This window comes from Salvelinus namaycush, chromosome 27 (genome assembly GCF_016432855.1).
Source record: "Salvelinus namaycush isolate Seneca chromosome 27, SaNama_1.0, whole genome shotgun sequence".
NCBI classification, from domain to species: Eukaryota; Metazoa; Chordata; class Actinopteri; order Salmoniformes; family Salmonidae; genus Salvelinus; species Salvelinus namaycush.
In genome coordinates, this window is record NC_052333.1 from 1,549,373 (window position 1) to 1,569,775 (window position 20,403).

General features: G+C 45.1%; 1 protein-coding gene across 1 annotated transcript in view; it reads left to right on the forward strand.

Moving 5' to 3' along the window:
• Positions 1-614: 614 nt before the first annotated feature.
• mfsd2ab (major facilitator superfamily domain containing 2ab) overlaps positions 615-20,403 on the forward strand; it is a 41,073-nt gene continuing 21,284 nt past the window's right edge. The window contains exons 1-5 of the mRNA XM_038966149.1: positions 615-795; positions 6,033-6,158; positions 8,328-8,452; positions 19,629-19,752; positions 19,884-19,962. Of these exons, the coding sequence (XP_038822077.1) occupies positions 703-795; positions 6,033-6,158; positions 8,328-8,452; positions 19,629-19,752; positions 19,884-19,962 (547 nt within the window). The 5' untranslated portion in view covers positions 615-702. The remainder of the gene's footprint in view (positions 796-6,032; positions 6,159-8,327; positions 8,453-19,628; positions 19,753-19,883; positions 19,963-20,403) is intronic.

Below are 20,403 nucleotides of genomic sequence, written 5' to 3' on the forward strand. Positions count from 1 at the left end.
TAGTTGTGTGTAGTGTAGTGGTACATAGTGTAGTTGTGTGTGGCGTAGTTGTGTGTAGTGTAGTTGTGTGTGGTGTAGTGGTACATAGTGTAGTTGTGTGTAGTGCTGTATAGTTCACCGTTTGGTCTGTATAGGTCAGACCAGGGTACATAGCATCTCTGGTACATAGTGTAGTTGTGTGTTGTGATCTTTTGAGATTGCATATATCTATATCTTCTATCATGTACATGTTTTACATAACCAGAATACATTTGAAATTGGACAATTGAAATGAAAATGCTTATATTGACATTATTGCAAAAATCGAGAATAAACCACTATGGTAGTTTTGGCACGACTAAACATCTGCAATGTAAAATGACTAATCCTATTTTAACAATACACTTCTATGGAACTCATTTGTGGATATTGTTATTCTGAAATAGGCCATAATGTCGTCAAGTTGTTGGCCTCTAATAGCCTGTAATGTTTTGTTTGGAAGCCGGTCAGCTCGTCGCTTTGTGGGCGGGGTTGACTGATAGTGAATGGTGGCCTGTTGAAAAGGGGCGGGATCTTACTACTACATCATGAATGACAGGTTCTTCGTCGTCACTTTTAAATTGTGTGTAGTCTGAACTCAACTCTAAAAGTTACGCCGGTTTACGAACAGATTTGTTTATATAATATTTATTGTTTTTCCAAAGGTTATTTATTCATAAAGTGATGGCAAAAGGAGAAGGAACCGAACAATATTCCAACAATAATTTATTAACGAATAAACCGGTCAACTCAGATGCGGTCAAATTAGCTGTGAAGGTAAGTTTGATTAATGTATACTTTTATCAACAATATTAGCAGAAAAGGTGTATACGTTCTGAACTAAACCGGAGAGGAAGACAGCTTCGATTAAATAGATTAGCCTAGTTATTTATTGGAACAAGTCTATATAATACGTTTTGTATTGATGATCAATTATATGGCCTATCATCAGTTTTTGATTTCCACGGGCTGTTATGACAGCAACCATCACGTTTCAATTACATTTTTTTTGCTTGGCGTAAAGTGAAAACGTAATTCGTTTTTTTTCTCCTTTCCTTTATTCATTTTCAAATTATTATCCGGTTCGTAACTAATGCTCTTCCCGTAGCGGTACTAGCCCTTTGTTTTGATAGACCTATTTTAAGAATAATGTATATAAGAAGTGATTAGAAATAACTATGCGTTTGAGGCCATTTAAAAATATATATATATTATATTATGGCGCTTTTTGTGGGGTTGGAATAATACGAATGAATACACGGTGCCAGAGGAGCGTCTCTCTACGTAACTCGCAGCAAGGCGACGTGTCATTTCACCGGGGCTGGAGCTGTGATCTCTTCTGAAATTGGAATGACCCCTTCCAAGCATGCTTGATCTGTGTATACGTTTTAAATATTTTACTATACCTAGTCATCAACAACATAGGTGTTCACCGAAAGCCATTCCCGATATTTTATCTCTAATAATCGATCATTTATATGCTTATTGATTGGCATTTTTTAGTGATCAGTTTCATTGTCCCTTTTGACATGATCTCACTTCCACCATAGTAAAGAGAGGAACGTAAAATGCCCATAGTCTTCCTGTGATGCCTCAGACAGACAACATAAACTGCACCTTATGCTAATTGTGCTAATTGTTATTCGCCTAAGTGTTTTCAATAATAAACGGACGTAGACCTATATGATGTCACTAAATGGACTATTGAACTAACTGCGTAGAAGGGGATGTAATGTGGCGATGTGTGGGACTTTGGTGTATTTTTGGATGGGGACAGTGGGTTGGCTCGTGTTCCATCCTGTCCTGGCTAACTGAAGGGGGGGGTTCTAATAATATACAAGGGGATATTGAACATAATTTAAGATAATTATCTTAGCAGTTTCCAATAAATTTCACTCCCTCTTCAAGTGTAGGCCCACATGCCAGACAGACAACTTTGATAGTATTTTATGAATTTAATCAGGCAAGTTAGTTAAGAACAAACTCTTATTTACAGTGATGGCTTACCAGGGAAACAGTGGGTTAACTGCCTTATACAGGGGCAGAACGACAGATTTCTTTACCTCGTCGGCTTAGGGATTCGATCCAGCAACCTTTCGGTTACTGGCCCAACGCTCTAGGCTACCTGCTCTAACCACTAGGCTACCTGCTCTAACCACTAGGCTACCTGTCTCTAACCACTAGGCTACCTGCTCTAACCACTAGGCTACCTGCTCTAACCACTAGGCTACCTGCTCTAACCACTAGGCTACCCGTCTCTAACCACTAGGCTACCTGCTCTAACCACTAGGCTACCTGCTCTAACCACTAGGCTACCCGCTCTAACCACTAGGCTACCTGCTCTAACCACTAGGCTACCCGCTCTAACCACTAGGCTACCTGCTCTAACCACTAGGCTACCCGTTCTAACCACTAGGCTAGCTGTTCTAACCACTAGGCTAGCTGCTCTAACCACTAGGCTAGCTGCTCTAACCACTAGGCTAGCTGCTCTAACCACTAGGCTACCCGCTCTAACCACTAGGCTACCCGCTCTAACCACTAGGCTACCTGCTCTAACCACTAGGCTACCTGCTCTAACCATTAGGCTACCTGCTCTAACCACTAGGCTAGCTGCTCTAACCACTAGGCTAGCTGCTCTAACCACTAGGCTACCTGCCTCTAACCACTAGGCTACCTGCCTCTAACCACTAGGCTAGCTGCTCTAACCACTAGGCTAGCTGCTCTAACCACTAGGCTACCTCCTCTAACCACCAGGCTACCTCCTCTAACCACTAGGCTACCTGCTCTAACCACTAGGCTACCTGCTCTAACCACTAGGCTACCCGCTCTAACCACTAGGCTACCCGCTCTAACCACTAGGCTACCCGCTCTAACCACTAGGCTACCCGCTCTAACCACTAGGCTACCTGCTCTAACCACTAGGCTACCTGCTCTAACCACTAGGCTACCTGCCGCCCCAATATGTAGCCCCGTTAAGCCTATGTTGGGGAAATGCAGCTCATAGGAACATGGTTTTGGTTTTAAAAAATAGAAATTCAACCCTGTCCAATACCACAGGTGTTTGACATGAATAAAAATAACTTCGTTCGTGATGTATTTTGCCAGTTGAGTCAGTCGACCGCTCGCTGAAAGATGTCTTATATCCCCCATGGTTATATCAGGCTTAAGAGAGAGTCATGTTTCAGTCAGAGTAACTTGATGCGTGAAACAAAGAATGTGTTGGTGCATCAACAGTCTTAAGTGACTCAGACATTTATGTTCACACGGGGGGGGATCATCTGTTTCACTAGATCTAAAGTACAAAACAATAATAGACACAGGTTCTCAAGGCAGGTGACGATTATATTTAGTGTAGAGTTGATTTAGATGGCACATGTTTTATGGCCTGGGAACTTGGCCTGTAAATCTGTCAGGTTTAGATGTCTTTGATAAGTATTGATTTGGGACTGGGCACAAACTCTTAGATGAACACTGGGTGCGAAGTACCAGGACACGTATGTGTGAATGAGGTGATGTCTCGGAGATCCCACCATTTAGGGTTCTCCTAAACCTGGGTGGCAGCCACAGAGAGCCCTTTTCATTGGCTTAGGCAGAGGGTGTGAGTGTGTGCCCCTGACTGCCCGTTAGATGGCCAAGTTCCATGACGGGGGACAGCCCTCATCCTCGCCAAATGGATTGTGACAACCCTGTGAAGGGTCACACTGACCGGTCTGTGGGCCTTGGCTGCGTAATGTTTCCCTGGCACGAGTGACCTGACAGACTGCTTCCCTGATGGCACCCTATTCCCTACAGCATTACCCTATAGATCCTGGTCTAAAGTAGTGCACTACTACCCTATAGACCCTGGTCTAAAGTAGTGCACTACTACCCTATAGGCTCTGGTCTAAAGTAGTGCACTACTACCCTATAGACCCTGGTCTAAAGTAGTGCACTACTACCCTATAGACCCTGGTCTAAAGTAGTGCACTACTACCCTATAGACCCTGGTCTAAAGTAGTGCACTACTACCCTATAGACCCTGGTCTAAAGTAGTGCACTACTACCCTATAGACCCTGGTCTAAAGTAGTGCACTACTACCCTATAGAACCTGGTCTAAAGTAGTGCACTACTACCCTATAGAACCTGGTCTAAAGTAGTGCACTACTACCCTATAGAACCTGGTGTAAAGTAGTGCACTACTACCCTATAGAACCTGGTCTAAAGTAGTGCACTACCACCCTATAGACCCTGGTCTAAAGTAATGCACTACTACCCTATAGACCCTGGTCTAAAGTAGTGCACAACTACCCTATAGACCCTGGTCTAAAGTAGTGCACTACTACCCTATAGACCCTGGTCTAAAGTAGTGCACTACTACCCTATAGACCCTGGTCTAAAGTAGTGCACTACCACCCTATAGACCCTGGTCTAAAGTAGTGCACTACCACCCTATAGACCCTGGTCTAAAGTAATGCACTACTACCCTATAGACCCTGGTCTAAAGTAGTGCACTACTACCCTATAGACCCTGGTCTAAAGTAGTGCACTACTACCCTATAGACCCTGGTCTAAAGTAGTGCACTACCACCCTATAGACCCTGGTCTAAAGTAGTGCACTACTACCCTATAGACCCTGGTCTAAAGTAATGCACTACTACCCTATAGACCCTGGTCTAAAGTAGTGCACTACTACCCTATAGACCCTGGTCTAAAGTAGTGCACTACTACCCTATAGACCCTGGTCTAAAGTAGTGCACTACTACCCTATAGACCCTGGTCTAAAGTAGTGCACTACTACCCTATAGACCCTGGTCTAAAGTAGTGCACTACTACCCTATAGACCCTGGTCTAAAGTAGTGCACTACTACCCTATAGACCCTGGTCTAAAGTAGTGCACTACTACCCTATAGACCCTGGTCTAAAGTAGTACACTATAAAGGGAATAGGGTACCATTTGGGAAGTAGCCTGGGTGATTGGTATCGGGGTGGGAAATGTCCCAGGTTCTGTTCACACTGTTGAAGTGAGTCTATCTGTCATGACAAAAACTCCTCTTCTCTCCCAGACTCCCAGCACTGGTGCTCACATTACTGTGGGTGGATTCTGTAGACAGATACCTCTCCTCCCAGCTGAGTTTAGAGACATACACACTGGTGCTCTCAGTCGGACTGCTGATCAGCCAAACAGAACTTTGTATCATCCGATTGTTCTTTGGTCCTTGAGAGGAAAGAGGAGAGCTGTGAGAGACTGGAGAGAGAGAGAGACTGGAGAGAGAGAGAGAGACTGGAGAGAGAGAGAGAGACTGGAGAGAGAGAGAGAGACTGGAGAGAGAGAGAGACTGGAGAGAGACTGGAGAGAGAGAGAGAGACTGGAGAGAGAGAGAGAGACTGGAGAGAGAGAGACTGGAGAGAGAGAGAGACTGGAGAGAGAGAGAGACTGGAGAGAGAGAGAGACTGGAGAGAGAGAGACTGGAGAGAGAGAGAGACTGGAGAGAGAGAGAGACTGGAGAGAGAGAGAGAGACTGGAGAGAGAGAGACTGGAGAGAGAGAGAGAGAGACTGGAGAGAGAGACTGGAGAGAGAGAGAGAGAGAGAGAGAGAGAGAGAGAGAGAGAGAGAGAGAGAGAGAGAGAGAGAGAGAGAGAGAGAGAGAGAGAGAGAGAGAGAGAGAGAGAGAGAGAGAGAGAGAGAGAGAGAGAGAGAGAGAGAGAGAGAGAGAGAGAGAGAGAGAGAGAGAGAGAGAGAGAGAGAGATTAATCCGTTTCACCTCGCAATACATTTTTCAGGTTGCACATTGTCCAGTTGTTCAGATATCTTTTGTAGACTAGCTTATATATATTGGATCACTTTGTTGATGTCCCTCTCACTCCGTTTGTTTATTAAGCGGTTACACTTTCCTGTCAGTTTTTTTACTTTCTCAGTTCATTTGTGACACTTCTGTAGGTCAGACTGCAACAAAGTTGGTTAATTTAAAAAAAAAAAAAGAGTAAACTTCTCATTTTAATGAATGAACCCCTTCTTTTGTCTCTCTTTCTCAGCGTGAACAGAAGAACAGGTTGTCCATATGCAACAAGCTGTGCTACGCGGTGGGAGGAGCGCCCTATCAGATCACAGGATGTGCTCTGGGCTTCTTCCTTCAGATATACCTACTGGATGTGGCCCAGGTGATTGATCAATCCGAGGCCCCGCCCCAGTCCCTGGGGGGACTTTCACTGTTCGAATAGTATCAGACATTTTTGTTGGATATTCTAAATACAAGTTGATGTTTTTTTGTTTTTTTTACTTACGTTTTTTAACCTGGGCGCTGCGTGAGTGAGTGTGCTCTAGTGAGTGAGGGTGCTCTAGTGCTCTAGTGAGTGAGGGTGCTCTAGTGAGTGAGGGTGCTCTAGTGAGTGAGTGAGGGTGCTCTAGTGAGTGAGTGAGGGTGCTCTAGTGAGTGAGTGAGGGTGCTCTAGTGAGTGAGTGAGGGTGCTCTAGTGAGTGAGTGAGGGTGCTCTAGTGAGTGAGGGTGCTCTAGTGAGTGAGTGAGGGTGCTCTAGTGAGTGAGTGAGGGTGCTCTAGTGAGTGAGTGAGGGTGCTCTAGTGAGTGAGTGAGGGTGCTCTAGTGAGTGAGGGTGTTCTAGTGAGGGTGTTCTAGTGAGTGAGGGTGTTCTAGTGAGTGAGGGTGCTCTAGTGAGGGTGTTCTAGTGAGTGAGGGTGCTCTAGTGAGTGAGTGAGGGTGCTCTAGTGAGTGAGGGTGTTCTAGTGAGGGTGTTCTAGTGAGTGAGGGTGTTCTAGTGAGTGAGGGTGCTGGTGAGATGGGAGTGAACAGATGATGCCGATGATTCACTCCCGAGTGGCGCAGCGGTTTATAGCACTGCATCTCAGTGCTAGAGGTGTCATTACAGACCCTGGTTCGATTCCAGGCTGTATCACAACCGGCCGTGATTGGAAGTCCAATAAGGCGGCGCACAATTGACCCAGCATCGTTAGGGTTTGGCCGGGGTAGGCTGTCATTGTCAATTTTAGAATTTGTTCTGAAATAAAGGTTAAATAAAACCTTGAAATGGCCCCGGGGAGAGAGATTCATTAACCGAGGCAACTCGGCTACAGCCAAGACTAGCTAACTTGTATTCAGCCACGATGTTATTCATCATCTCATGTTAAAGTGCCCCGTCTTGACTGGAGTAGCCTAGAGAAGCTAGCTAAGCTAAGGTAAATGAGGCGACATGCTGTGCTTTCTCCCGAACCCCATTCGGATAAAACAACCGTCTACCCTGTTTGGGTGTTCGTTGTAGTTTACTCCTTCTCATTTCGCTAAATTTTAAATTCTGTGATTTTTTTTTTTTTTTTTTAAATTTCATCTATCATTGCTTTAGTGAACTCTCATTCCATTTGCTACCACATTGAACCTCTCTGCTACTTTGATTGGTCAACATAAACAACAAGCTACGTACGTGAAAGCTACCGGTCTTTTTATGGGGCGCACGTCATAAAAAAAAACATTGACCCTTCATCCTAGCCCACCGCCCCTCAATAATTCACAGATCTGAAAGTAGACCTACTTGTCAAAAGATGTATGGAGAACACAGTGCTGCATGTCCTTCTAGCTTGACCTGCGGTATGTAGGCTGACATCTGTGGTACTTCAGACACGCGGCTGTACATTAGACCCCCCTTCCTCCCTCCCTCACAGGACGGTCTGACCGCTAGGCAGATTGACGTTGAGTCAAGGCAGAACTGAGTGCTTTTTTTCTTCTTCCCCCCTTTTTAGATAGGCCAGCTGCAAATTCAAAATTGGCCATATTGTGAAAGTTCATGAAACCAAAAAAATAGCTTTTTGGTCTTAATTTTAGGTTAGGCCGTTAGCAGTGTGGTTTTTTTTAAGGTTTGTGGCTGTGCCAACTAGTGACCACTGCAGAGCTGCCTCCAGAACAACATCCATAATGAAACGCTAACCTGTGACCGCTAGCCAGGGCCGCTAGCCAGGGCCGCTCGCCAGGGCCGCTCGCCAGGGCCGCTCGCCAGGGCCGCTCGTCAGGGCCGCTAGCCAGGGCCGCTAGCCAGTAGCCAGGGCCGCTAGCCAGTAGCCAGGGCCGCTAGCCAACAATGGAGACATTGACTCTGACTGACTGAAGAGGTGGACGAAGTTTGCGTCTCCAAATGCCACTTTATTCCCCTTTCTAGTGCACTACTTTTGACCAGGACCCATAGGGAGAACCATAGGACTCTGGTCCGGAGTAGTGCACTAAATGGGGAATATATCTAGCTGTTTTTCTTCATTTTCATACATCCACCCATCTATATCTCTAAACTCTTCTCTCTCTCTTCTGTCTCCTCTTCTCTTCTCTCTAGTTGGACCCGTTCTATGCGTCGATCATCCTGTTTGTGGGGAGGGCCTGGGACGCTATAACGGATCCCACCATAGGCTTCCTGGTCTCGCGCTCTCCCTGGACACGCTTCGGACGCATGTTGCCATGGTACGGCCACTTTATTGGTTCCCATATCTGTCAATCAAAATTGTAGGTGTATAGAGCTGTTTACAAACGGGTATTTCTCTCGTCCTTTTAGACTGCTTATCTAAAAGTGATCAGAACAATGGTCCTGAAGATAAGGACAAGGAGTGGGAGATTCAGGGGTAGTTGAACACAGAATGGGGATGGACAAGGAACGGGAGATTCAGGGGTAGTTGAACACAGAATGGGGATGGACAAGGAGTGGGAGATTCAGGGGTAGTTGAACACAGAATGGGGATGGACAAGGAATGGGAGATTCAGGGGTAGTTGAACACAGAATGGGGATGGACAAGGAACGGGAGATTCAGGGGTAGTTGAACACAGAATGGGGATGGACAAGGAATGGGAGATTCAGGGGTAGTTGAACACAGAATGGGGATGGACAAGGAACGGGAGATTCAGGGGTAGTTGAACACAGAATGGGGATGGACAAGGAACGGGAGATTCAGGGGTAGTTGAACACAGAATGGGGATGGACAAGGAACGGGAGATTCAGGGGTAGTTGAACACAGAATGGAGATGGACAAGGAACGGGAGATTCAGGGGTAGTTGAACACAGAATGGGGATGGACAAGGAACGGGAGATTCAGGGGTAGTTGAACACAGAATGGGGATGGACAAGGAACGGGAGATTCAGGGGTAGTTGAACACAGAATGGGGATGGACAAGGAGTGGGAGATTCAGGGGTAGTTGGTTTAGAATTCCTTCTCTTCTGTTGCGTTAACTAAATGCTACCTTGAATTGGCACTGAAAAAAATGCATATAAATATATAGGGAATTCAAATATTCAACAATCCCCTTTTGTTATTTTCCTGTTAGGATGTGACATGAGTTTTTGGTGTCTGTGTCTTCAGGAGTTTTTTTTTAAAGGGCAAGGCATGGATGTCAGGGGTGACATCCAAAAGGTTCACTGTCTGTCCATACCAAAATAGTTTAGTAATATATCTTGCGGGAATGTCTCTGTGTTAAACATTTCCCCATTGGTCCCCAGTCATAGAAAACCCCCTAGAATCGACGTCCGTGGCCCCTCGGAAATCGAATTAGCATAATCACAGAAATTGTCAGTCAGTTTATGAGGGATCTGTTTTTAAATCGTTTTTTGTTGCATTGGAGGCATCTCAATCCACCGCATTCGCCGATGTCACACTTCCACATCTGAGGTGAAAAGGTGAGAGTGTTAGACCGGTGTTTTGACGGACCATGAGACCTCCCCGAGAATCAGTCTTGTCGCAGTATCGTCCGAACGGTTTGACCTTCAAACTATTATGACCCCCCTCTATGGAAAGATAACTCTCACGAACACGATGGTGTTCTCCGTGATGCTCTACGACCCCCACAAGCGTTTTGGAACTCGTCTGAAGTCGGTACAGTCGATCTGCCAACGTCTGTCTGTAGCAGCCCAACAGTTTGGGCAACACCGTAACATGACCCCTCTGTGTAAAGGTGAGACTATCATAAACCTGTACATGTCGGTTGTTTTGCTCTAGGACGCCCCAGGCCTCACAAGACACATCTGAAGGTTGAAAATGTGAAAGGAAGGTTAGAGTGCATTCGGAAAGTATTCAGACCATTGACTTTTTCCACATTTTGTTATGTTACAGCCTTATTCTAAAATGTATAAAATATTTATTTTTTCCTCAGCAATCTACACACAATACCCATAATGACAAAGCAAAAACAGTTTTGTATAATTTTTTGAAAATGTATTAAAACCAAAAAACACCTTATTTACGTCAGTATTCAGACCCTTTGCTATGAGACTTGAAATTGGGCTCGGGTGTATCCTGTTTCCATCGATCATCCTTGAGATGTTTCTACAACTTGATTGGAGTCCACCTGTGGTGAATTCAATTGATTGGATATGATTTGGAAAGGCACACGTCTGTCTATATAAGGTCCCACAGGGAGGTGACCAAGAACCCGGTGGTCACTCTGACAGAGTTCCTCTGTAAAGGGACTGGGAGACTAGTCAGGATCGAGGCAAAGATGAACGGAGCAAAGTACAGAGATCCTTGATGAAATCCTGCTCAGGTCCTCAGACTGGGGTGAAGGTTCACCTTCCAACAGGACCATGACCCTAAGCACATAGCCAAGACAACGCAGGGGTGGCTTCGGTGGCCCAACCAGAGCCCGGACTTGAACCCGATCGAACATCTTTGGAGAGACCTGAAAATAGCTGTGCAGTGACGCTTCCTATCCAACCTGACAGAGCTTGAGAGGATCTGCAGAGAAGAATGGGAGAAACTCCCCAAATACAGGTGTGCCAAGCTTGTAGCGTCATACCCAAGAAGACTCTAGGCTGTAATCGTTGCCAAAGGTGCTTCAACAAAGTACTGAGTAAAGGGTCTGAATACTTATATAAATGTGATATTTCAGTTTACATTTCCCAAAATGTCTAAAAACCAGTTTTTTCTTTATCATTATGGGGTATTGTGTGAAGATTGAGGGGTGAAAAAAAACCTAACAATTTAATACATTTTAGAATAAGGCTGTAACGTAACAATGTGGGAAAAGTAAAGGTTTCTGAGTACTTTCCAAATGTACGAAATATGGAGACTGTTTAGGGCCAAAAATAAGAGGTTAAATGCATGTAAAAAACAAAAAACAAAAAAAACAACAGTTTCCTGATCTTTTATCTCTTAGATACAAGCTGACTTTAGGTTATAATTTTTTTTGGGGGGGGGAACTATCAGTTGTTCCATGTAGTTAATCTGTTATTCAATGCGTTTGTATGGGCTAGTAACAGTAAGGCCAAACATCATGTTTTTATATGTAATTGTTATACTTCAAGGGTTCTTCAAAATCAAATAGCAAAATGATCCTTGGTATGACCTTAAAACCATTCCATATAGCTTAGTACAATCCCTCCCCCAGATTACAGGGCTGATATGAGTTTAGACAGGTCCCTAGTCATTGGGGCGGCAGGTAGCCTAGTGGTTAGAGCGTTGGGCCAGTAACCGAAAGGACAGCTCGGAGATTCAATCTAGCAACAAGGTCAAAATCTGTCGTTCAGCCCCCTGAATTTGGCAATTAACCCACTGTTTTTTCTGACTTACCTAGTTAAAAAATAAAAAAAAGTAAGACATTTCCCCATTGGACTGACCACAAATGGGGCAGCGGTCTCGTGGTGCGACTGCATAAATTGTCATTCAAATTTCAGCTGCAGGCTCTGAAAGGGTTACTGCAGTTCATGCTGATGCAGTTCCGGCTCAAGAGTACTTCATCACACTCACTCACTCGCATACCACCCCACTGAAGATTTTATTGCTGCTTTCCCGTAAGAAGTCGTAAAGATTTCTTCAATCAAACATTCTCTTAAAAAATAAGCCACGAATTACCTGCAGGGCAAAAAAAGAAATGAAAACAATCAGGCCTTTTCTTTTGAGTCTTAGTTCGTTAATAAAGAGAATAGAGGTTTCCTGCTTGACTTGCAGTTTTCCAGAGAGAGTCCCTGACATGGTCTTGGTGAATCGGATTCCTTGCTGCTAGGTTACCTAGAACTCCTAGGTTACCTACTTTACAGTCGTCATACATGTCTCACCTTTTTTAAAAGGAGCGAGCGTTGTGCATCCGTCTTTTGGAATTTACCTTCAGTTAAAAACAAAACAAATGTTAGTTAGTTGATACCTTGGCCATCTATCATTAATGATTTCATTCATATCTAGGCTGGTAGGCCTATAGACGTGTGTATATATTTTTGTGCATACAAAAATTCACCTCCACTTCTGCCTTGTTCAATCATGTGAAATGATTCACCCCCCCCCGACCGGGTGTCCTTAATCCCACCCCTCAGCCCATCCTACCCAGCACCGTAGCACCCCTCCTAGCGCCGTAGCACCCCTCCTAGCGCCGTAGCGTCCCTCCTAGCGCCGTAGCGTCCCTCCTAGCACCGTAGCGTCCCTCCTAGCGCCGTAGCGTCCTACTTAGCGCCGTAGCGTCCTACTTAGCACAGTAGCGTTCTACTTAGCGCCGTAGCGTCCCTCCTAGCACCGTAGCGTCCCACCTAGCGCCGTAGCGTCCCACCTAGTGCCGTAGCGTCCTACCTAGCGCCGTAGCGTCCTACCTAGCGCCGTAGCGTCCTACCTAGCGCCGTAGCGTCCTACCTAGCGCCGTAGCGTCCCTCCTAGCACCGTAGCGTCCTACCTAACACCGTAGCGTCCCGCCTTTTAGTATCCGAGTGCCCTTCATAAACACACATGTACACCGAGAGGGCAGGGGACAGGAGTACTTCATTTGTTTGTCAACTTTATATTTAACCCCGTGTGAATAAAGGTGTGTCAGTCTGGTAATGTCCTCATGGAACCAAGTACACTGTAGGAATGTCTGCCTTTATTTCCAATAAAATTTCAATCAATGAAATGTATTTATAAAGCCCTTCTTACATCAGCTGATGTCACAAAGTGCTGTACAGAAACCCAGCCTAAAACCCCCAAACAGCAAGCAATGCAGGTGTAGAAGCACGGTGGCTAGGAAAAACTCCCTAGAAAGGCCAAAAACCTAAGAAGAAACCTAGAGAGGAACCAGGCTATGAGGGGTGGCCAGTCCTCTTCTGGCTGTGCCGGGTGGAGATTATAACAGAACATGGCCAAGATGTTCAAAATGTTCATAAATGACCAGCATGGTCAAATAATAATAACTCAACTATGGGGGAAGGGTGAGAAGTGACACCACCTGACATGGAGGCCCCAGCTGGTAAAGGAATGAGTTCCTGCTCTCGTTTCCCCTGGGGGGGACAATTAAGTGTTGTGCATCCCTGAATAATATTGGTTTCCCTGTCCGCCTGCAAATGTTAACTTTTCTTCCATTTGTCATAGCGAAGTTGCTCATGGAAATGGTTTTAACCGATGTCTGTGGTTTCCTTTCCAGTCATTGTCTGTGGTAGCTAGGTCTGTAACGATGACGTGTGTTGGTAATGTCTATAGTGGTTATCAATGGGCTCTCAGACAAAGTACTAGTGTATTGACATAGACTATCTGACATGTATCTCAACTAAAATAACTGTCAAACAAGGAACCGATTTTCTGTCAACAAATCAGAAGTGGAAATGTCAGACTGAGATAAGACGAGGCAAACACACAAAACCAGTGTGGAAAAACGTGAAATCAACAGTCCCCATTGAAGGGCACAGGGATCCCGACAGTCCCCATTGAAGGGCACAGGGATCCCGACAGTCCCCATTGAAGGGCACAGGGATCCCGACAGTCCCCATTGAAGGGCACAGGGATCCCGACAGTCCCCATTGAAGGGCACAGGGATCCCGACAGTCCCCATTGAAGGGCACAGGGATCCCGACAGTCCCCATTGAAGGGAACAACAAAGCCAGTGTGAAAAATGTTCAAGAAGCTGAGCCCATCTATTGCCTCAGTCATGCAAACCGACAGTACCAGTCAAACGTTTGACACCTACTCATTCCAGGGTTTCTTTATTTGTACTATTTTCTACATCGTAGAATAATAGCGAATACATCAAAACTATGAAATAACACATGTGGAATCATGTAGTAACCAAAAAGTATTAAACAAATCAAAATATATTTGAGATTCTTTAAATAGCCACCCTTTAACTTGATGACAGCTTTGAACACTCTTTGCATTCTCTCAACCAGCTTCACCTGGAATGCTTTTCCGACAGTCTTGAAGGAGATACCACATATGCTGAGCACTTTTTTTGCTGCTTTGTGAGACGTTCACCAACTCTGTGTCTCACAGCTATTTCATAGTTTCGATGTCTTCACTATTATTCTACGATGTAGAAAATAGTAAAAATAAAAACCCCTTGAATGAGTAGGTGTGTCCAAACGTTTGACTGGTACTGTAGATTTTAAACGATGCAATGGAATTTAGCAGGCTGCAGCTTGATAATCTATTTCTTACTTCTAAAGTATTCTGAGAGGAGCGGGAGGAAGAATGTAGGATTAAGATTCACGTTCAGTCAGTCAAGATGTGTTTTGCCCTAGGTGTTGAGAGAATCTGTCCCTTACACTTTGACTGAGAGGAGAAAGAGGATATGTTTGGGGGTAGAGGAGTGACTACTGTAGTCAAACGAGTCTTTGGTTCGGAACAAGCATGAATCTTGAGGTGACATGCTTAATTGGTGCCTAGGGGCTGGGAGGAAGAGCGACCGAGAGGGAGGAGGGGGGGGAGGGGGCAGAACACTTCAGTCTCTTCATAGTGTTTCGGATGGTAGGAGAGCTCTGATTGGCTGAAACTGGTGGTGTGTTGTGGGCTGGACCAATAAGAGAGGTATGTATATAATTTTTAACGGGTGGCTGAGGAATCTGAAGGGGTTACTGCAGTTCAACAGACGTGGAGAAGCTAGAGAGGAAATGGAGAGTTGGAGGCACTGTGTCAATGACTTCCCAGTGTAACTGCGACTACGGGACCAGGGTCGAGCGACGCTTCCCAGAGTGCTCCACATCTTAGATTTTACTTTTAGCTTGACCCATCCGAGTGGCCCGCAGGATTATACCGTTTCAGTTCTGATGTATACATGTTTCATAACACCTAATAGCTTTTAATAACTAGGCCTTCACTGCTGTGTAAAATGTAATTACTAGAAGTCCTAGTTTTTTTTTCTTTTTTTTTGCGTGCTCTTATCTATTTTTTTCACTGTTTACCGTCACTGGTTTCATAAGTTGGTTACTTCAACATCTTGATCGTCAACGTTACTTTTTAAGATAAGCCATGTTTCCACTTCTCTTGCCAGCTATGATTTAAATAAAATAAATGTAATTTGTAATTTTAACTGATCCAATAACTGTATATAATGCCATAATGAGATAGTCACTGAATAGGAAGGAAGAATTACTTGAAAACTACGTTGGCTAGGGGTTTCCTACTACTGTGTTTGCATACAGCTCGTCACCCACATGACACACCATACTTATACTGCTCTGTTGTCATAATTACCGGAGGTCATAAATGTCTGTAGAATCTCTCTGTTTCTCTCTGTCTCTCTGTCTCTCTGTTTCTCTGTTTCTCTGTCTCTCTGTCTCTCTGTCTCTCTGTCTCTCTGTCTCTCTGTTTCTCTGTTTCTCTGTCTCTCTGTCTCTCTGTCTCTCTGTCTCTCTGTCTCTCTGTTTCTCTGTCTCTCTGTCTCTGTCTCTCTGTCTCTCTCTGTCTCTCTCTCTCTCTGTGTCTCTCTGTCTGTCTCTCTCTCTCTCTCTGTGTCTCTCTCTCTCTCTCTGTGTCTCTCTCTTTCTCTCTCTGTCTCTCTCTTTCTCTCTTTCTCTCTCTCTCTCTCTCTTTCTTTCTTTCTTTCTTTCTTTCTTTCTTTCTTTCTTTCTTTCTTTCTTTCTTTCTTTCTCTCTCTCAACAAGGTGAACAACCTTCCCTTTTATTAAGATGTTTGCTAAGCCAACTCCTAATAGTTGTTTAACTTTAAATAAACTTCACTCTAACCCTCCCCTCAGTCTGCTGTTTTAGCGGATTGAGGAAGTAATGACTCCCGAGATAGGTGCCTGTCCGAGGTAGGTGCCTGTCCTAGGTAGGCGCCTGTCCTAGGTAGGTGCCTTTCCTAGGTAGGCGCCTGTCCTAGGTAGGTGCCTGTCCTAGGTAGGCGCCTGTCCTAGATAGGTGCCTGTCCTAGGTAGGTGCCTGTCCTATGCTTCTGGTTATGACCTAGCCCAAGGCTCCAACTCTCTTCCTGGAGCTGTAGGGTTTTACTCCAACACCCAGTTGTAACTAACCTGATTCAGCTTATCAACCAGGTAATTGTTAGAATCGGGTATGTTAGGGTTGGAGCAAAAAAAACTACAGGACGGTAGCTCGCAGGCTAAAAGGTTGGGCAGGCCAGGGCTAGGCTATACTGTGCGGTGGGTGTAGGGGGCAAAGACTCATCACATGCACACTAGACTATTCTAGTCAGGCTTGGTAGTTGGCACAGCAACCAGACTTTAAAATGTCCACATCAGATGGGTTTCGCTCCATCTGGGAGACGTTAGGTTAGGCTCCGTCTGGGAGACGTTAGGTTAGGCTCCGTCTGGGAGACGTTAGGTTAGGCTCCGTCTGGGAGACGTTAGGTTAGGCTCCGTCTGGGAGACGTTAGGTTAGGCTCCGTCTGGGAGACGTTAGGTTTCGCTCCGTCTGGGAGACGTTAGGTTTCGCTCCGTCTGGGAGACGTTAGGTTTCGCTCCGTCTGGGAGACGTTAGGTTTCGCTCCGTCTGGGAGACGTTAGGTTTCGCTCCGTCTGGGAGACGTTAGGTTTCGCTCCGTCTGGGAGACGTTAGGTTTCGCTCCGTCTGGGAGACGTTAGGTTAGGCTCCGTCTGGGAGACGTTAGGTTAGGCTCCGTCTGGGAGACGTTAGGTTAGGCTCCGTCTGGGAGACGTTAGGTTAGGCTCCGTCTGGGAGACGTTAGGTTAGGCTCCGTCTGGGAGACGGTAGGTTAGGCTCCATCTGGGAGACGTTAGGTTAGGCTCCGTCTGGGAGACGGTAGGTTAGGCTCCGTCTGGGAGACGGTAGGTTAGGCTCCGTCTGGGAGACGGTAGGTTAGGCTCCATCTGGGAGACGGTAGGTTAGGCTCCATCTGGGAGACGGTAGGTTAGGCTCCATCTGGGAGACGGTAGGTTAGGCTCCATCTGGGAGACGGTAGGTTAGGCTCCATCTGGGAGACGGTAGGTTAGACTCCATCTGGGAGACGGTAGGTTAGGCATGGGGTATAGCAAGGCACTCCCACATAGGATCTTTTTTTGGAGCTGCTTTTATATTCATGTCATGTCACAGGCAAACCGACAAGAGATTGGAGACAAATTTGGATAAAAGAACAGTTCTTTAAAAAAAAAAAAGTGAAGTCTGTTAACAGCAGTTCAGAACAACCCAATGTCCCATTTTGATGACATCTGTGTGAAATGATATACTATGTTTTTAGAATTGTATTTAAAAAATCATTCAGGTCATTTGGATAATAAAAATGCAGCATTAGTCAATAAACGACAATAAACACATACAGGCAGATATTCAACAGGACCTTTGCTACAATGAACATTGGACTGACACCCAGACAGCTCAGGGCCTTCGTTTTGGGACGTGGCAGAGCCAAGTGATCTTTGACGTTGCACTGAGAGTGAACGAAAGGCTGAGCCAGGCTCCCGACATGATGTAACATTCCTGATGGGTCGGTCACACCTCTCCCTATATGTAACACAACATTTGCTCTCTGCTCTGAGATCAGAGTTCTCTCTCTCTGTCTCTCTCTGTCTCTCTCTGTCTCTCTCTGTCTCTCTCTGTCAATTCAATTCAATTCAATTCAAGGGGCTTTATTGGCATGGGAAACATGTGTTAACATTGCCAAAGCAAGTGAGGTAGATATTATACAAAAGTGAAATAAACAATACAAATTAACAGTAAACATTACACATACAGAAGTTTCAAAACAATAAAGACATTACAAATGTTATATTATATATATACAGTGTTGTAACAATGTACAAATGGTTAAAGCACACAAGTTAAAATAAATAAGCATACTGTCTCTCTCTGTCTGTCTCTCTCTGTCTCTCTGTCTCTCTGTCTCTGTCTCTGTGTCTCTGTCTCTGTCTCTGTGTCTCTCTGTCTCTGTCTCTCTCTCTCTCTCTCTCTCTGTCTCTCTGTCTCTGTCTCTGTCTCTCTCTCTCTCTCTCTCTCTCTCTCTCTCTCTCTCTCTCCTCAGTCCTGTACTGTACCCGGTATGGGCGGCTGCATCTCAATACTCAATACTGATCTGAGAACACACTGATGTGGTGAAAAGTAACTCCTATTACCAAATTCAGCTTCCACCTGCCCATAGCTTTTACCAAAACAAGGAGACAAAGCTATTGTTTGAAGTGGAAGTAGGTCCCAGAACAGGTTTAATTTGTTTTTATTAGTGCTGATGAAACAAAGGAGACAAGACAAGGAAACGTTTTTGCACTTTTGATAAACCCCTTTTTAGGGCATCTCCACCAACAGGCTGATCCTGAAGTAGCCAAACAAATAATCAAGTTCTGAAGGAATGTCTTAATCTTTTATTTTGGAGTGTTCTACTCCACCGTGTCAAACTCACGACTGAACTGTTGTCATAAACACTGGGGAGATTAGCTTGCACATGATGGCGTCTTGTGGTCCGATATGACATTTCCTGTCCTTGTGCGATAATCTAGTGGCTCACCTGATGATGATGATGTGGCTGGCTTGCACCATATCCTCCTTAGCCAATCAATGACCGGATGTGATGTGGCCACTTCCTGCTGAGGAAACCTAACTCTTTTTCTCCTTGATGCGGATCCACGGCCCTCTCTGTTGGAGCGCGTCGATCAGGCCACAGGAAGTCCGTAACTGGGACAGGGAGTGACCATATACATTCTGTCTGACCCACTGTTCTCACACAGTCGCTACTTTACACATGACATTTACAGTAACATCATTTCTTACTGGCAGTGCTGGAAAAAACAGAGTTGAGTGACAGCTGATTGTTGCTAAGGAACCTGTAGAACTGCCTTTCTCTGTACTGGCGGGGAATAACAGACAGAGTTGAGTGACAGCTGATTGTTGCTAAGGAACCGGTAGAACTGCCTTTCTCTGTACTGGCGGGGAATAACAGACAGAGTTGAGTGACAGCTCAGTAGTCATGGCTTTCTGTCCTTTTTATCCTTTTATCAGATGGGTGATAATGAAGGAGAGGAGATGAGGATGCCTCTTTTAGACTATTGAAACGCACCCATTCTCACAAGGCCAATCTCACCAAGGTTATCTTTACTTTTACGAAGAAGAAATAAAATTGTTTATTTTTGAATGTGTCACAGCTATCAAGGTCTATTTTTTATTTTTATTTTTTTTTGCCTACAGAAAGTTATTAGTGTCCTCTTGACTACTTGGGTCTTTTGACTCTCCAGTCATCACTTGGCCTTAGCCTGTCATTACAGACTCCCCAAGTGAAATGTCATGCAGTGGAAATAGCTGTTTATTTAGTAAGAGGCTGTTCACTCAGTCATTTGACAGCTTGGTTACAGCGACTTCATTAGATAACCACAGTGTCTGTGAAGAGGACATAGACATTATGTGACAATGTAGGATGCTTGATTTACTGTTTTTCTGTCTCTGTCTCTGTCTCTGTCTCTCTCTCTGTCTCTCTCTCTCTCTCTGTCTCTCTCTCTCTGTCTCTCTTTCTCTCTGTCTCGGTTTAGGATCCTGTTCTCCACTCCTCTAGCCGTGGTCAGTTACTTCCTCATCTGGTACGTTCCTGTGTTTGAGGATGGGAGGGTCATCTGGTACCTGGTCTTCTACTGCCTCTTCCAGACCCTTCAGACGGTGAGTTAAAGGAATCCTACACGTCCACATGTATAAAGAAACACGAACCCGGGTGCAATCCAATCATTTCAATATCTCTCTCTCTCTCTCTGTCTCTCTCTCTCTGTCTCTCTCTCTCTCTCTCTCTCCAGTGTTTCCATGTGCCCTACTCGGCTCTCACCATGTTCATCAGTGAAGACCAGAAGGAGAGGGACTCTGCCACTGCTTACAGTACGTCTTATACCTGGACTCTTACGTCACTACCCGACGTCACTGCCCGACGTCACTACTACGTCGGGCAATAATATTGCAACTGTGTTTTGTTTTTCTGTTAATTTCCAAGGCTTTGTGAAGTCCAGACAACTGCTTGTCGATTGTCCATTGGGCCAAGGGGTGAATGGTCTCGGGGTCTTAACCTACCTAACCAGTTTGAACACAATGAGAAGCGTTGACCTATCAGCGGGCAATTAAGGATAACTACAGGAACGTGTCATATACACTCAGTGGACAGTTTATTAGGTACACCACCCCGTTCACCAAAATGCTTCGCTCCTACAGACACGTGAGTCACGTGGTCGTGGCTTGTTATATAAAGCAGACAGGCATCCAGGGATTCAGTTACTGTTCATTTTGAACGTTTTAGAATGAAGGGGGGGGGGAAACGAGTGACCT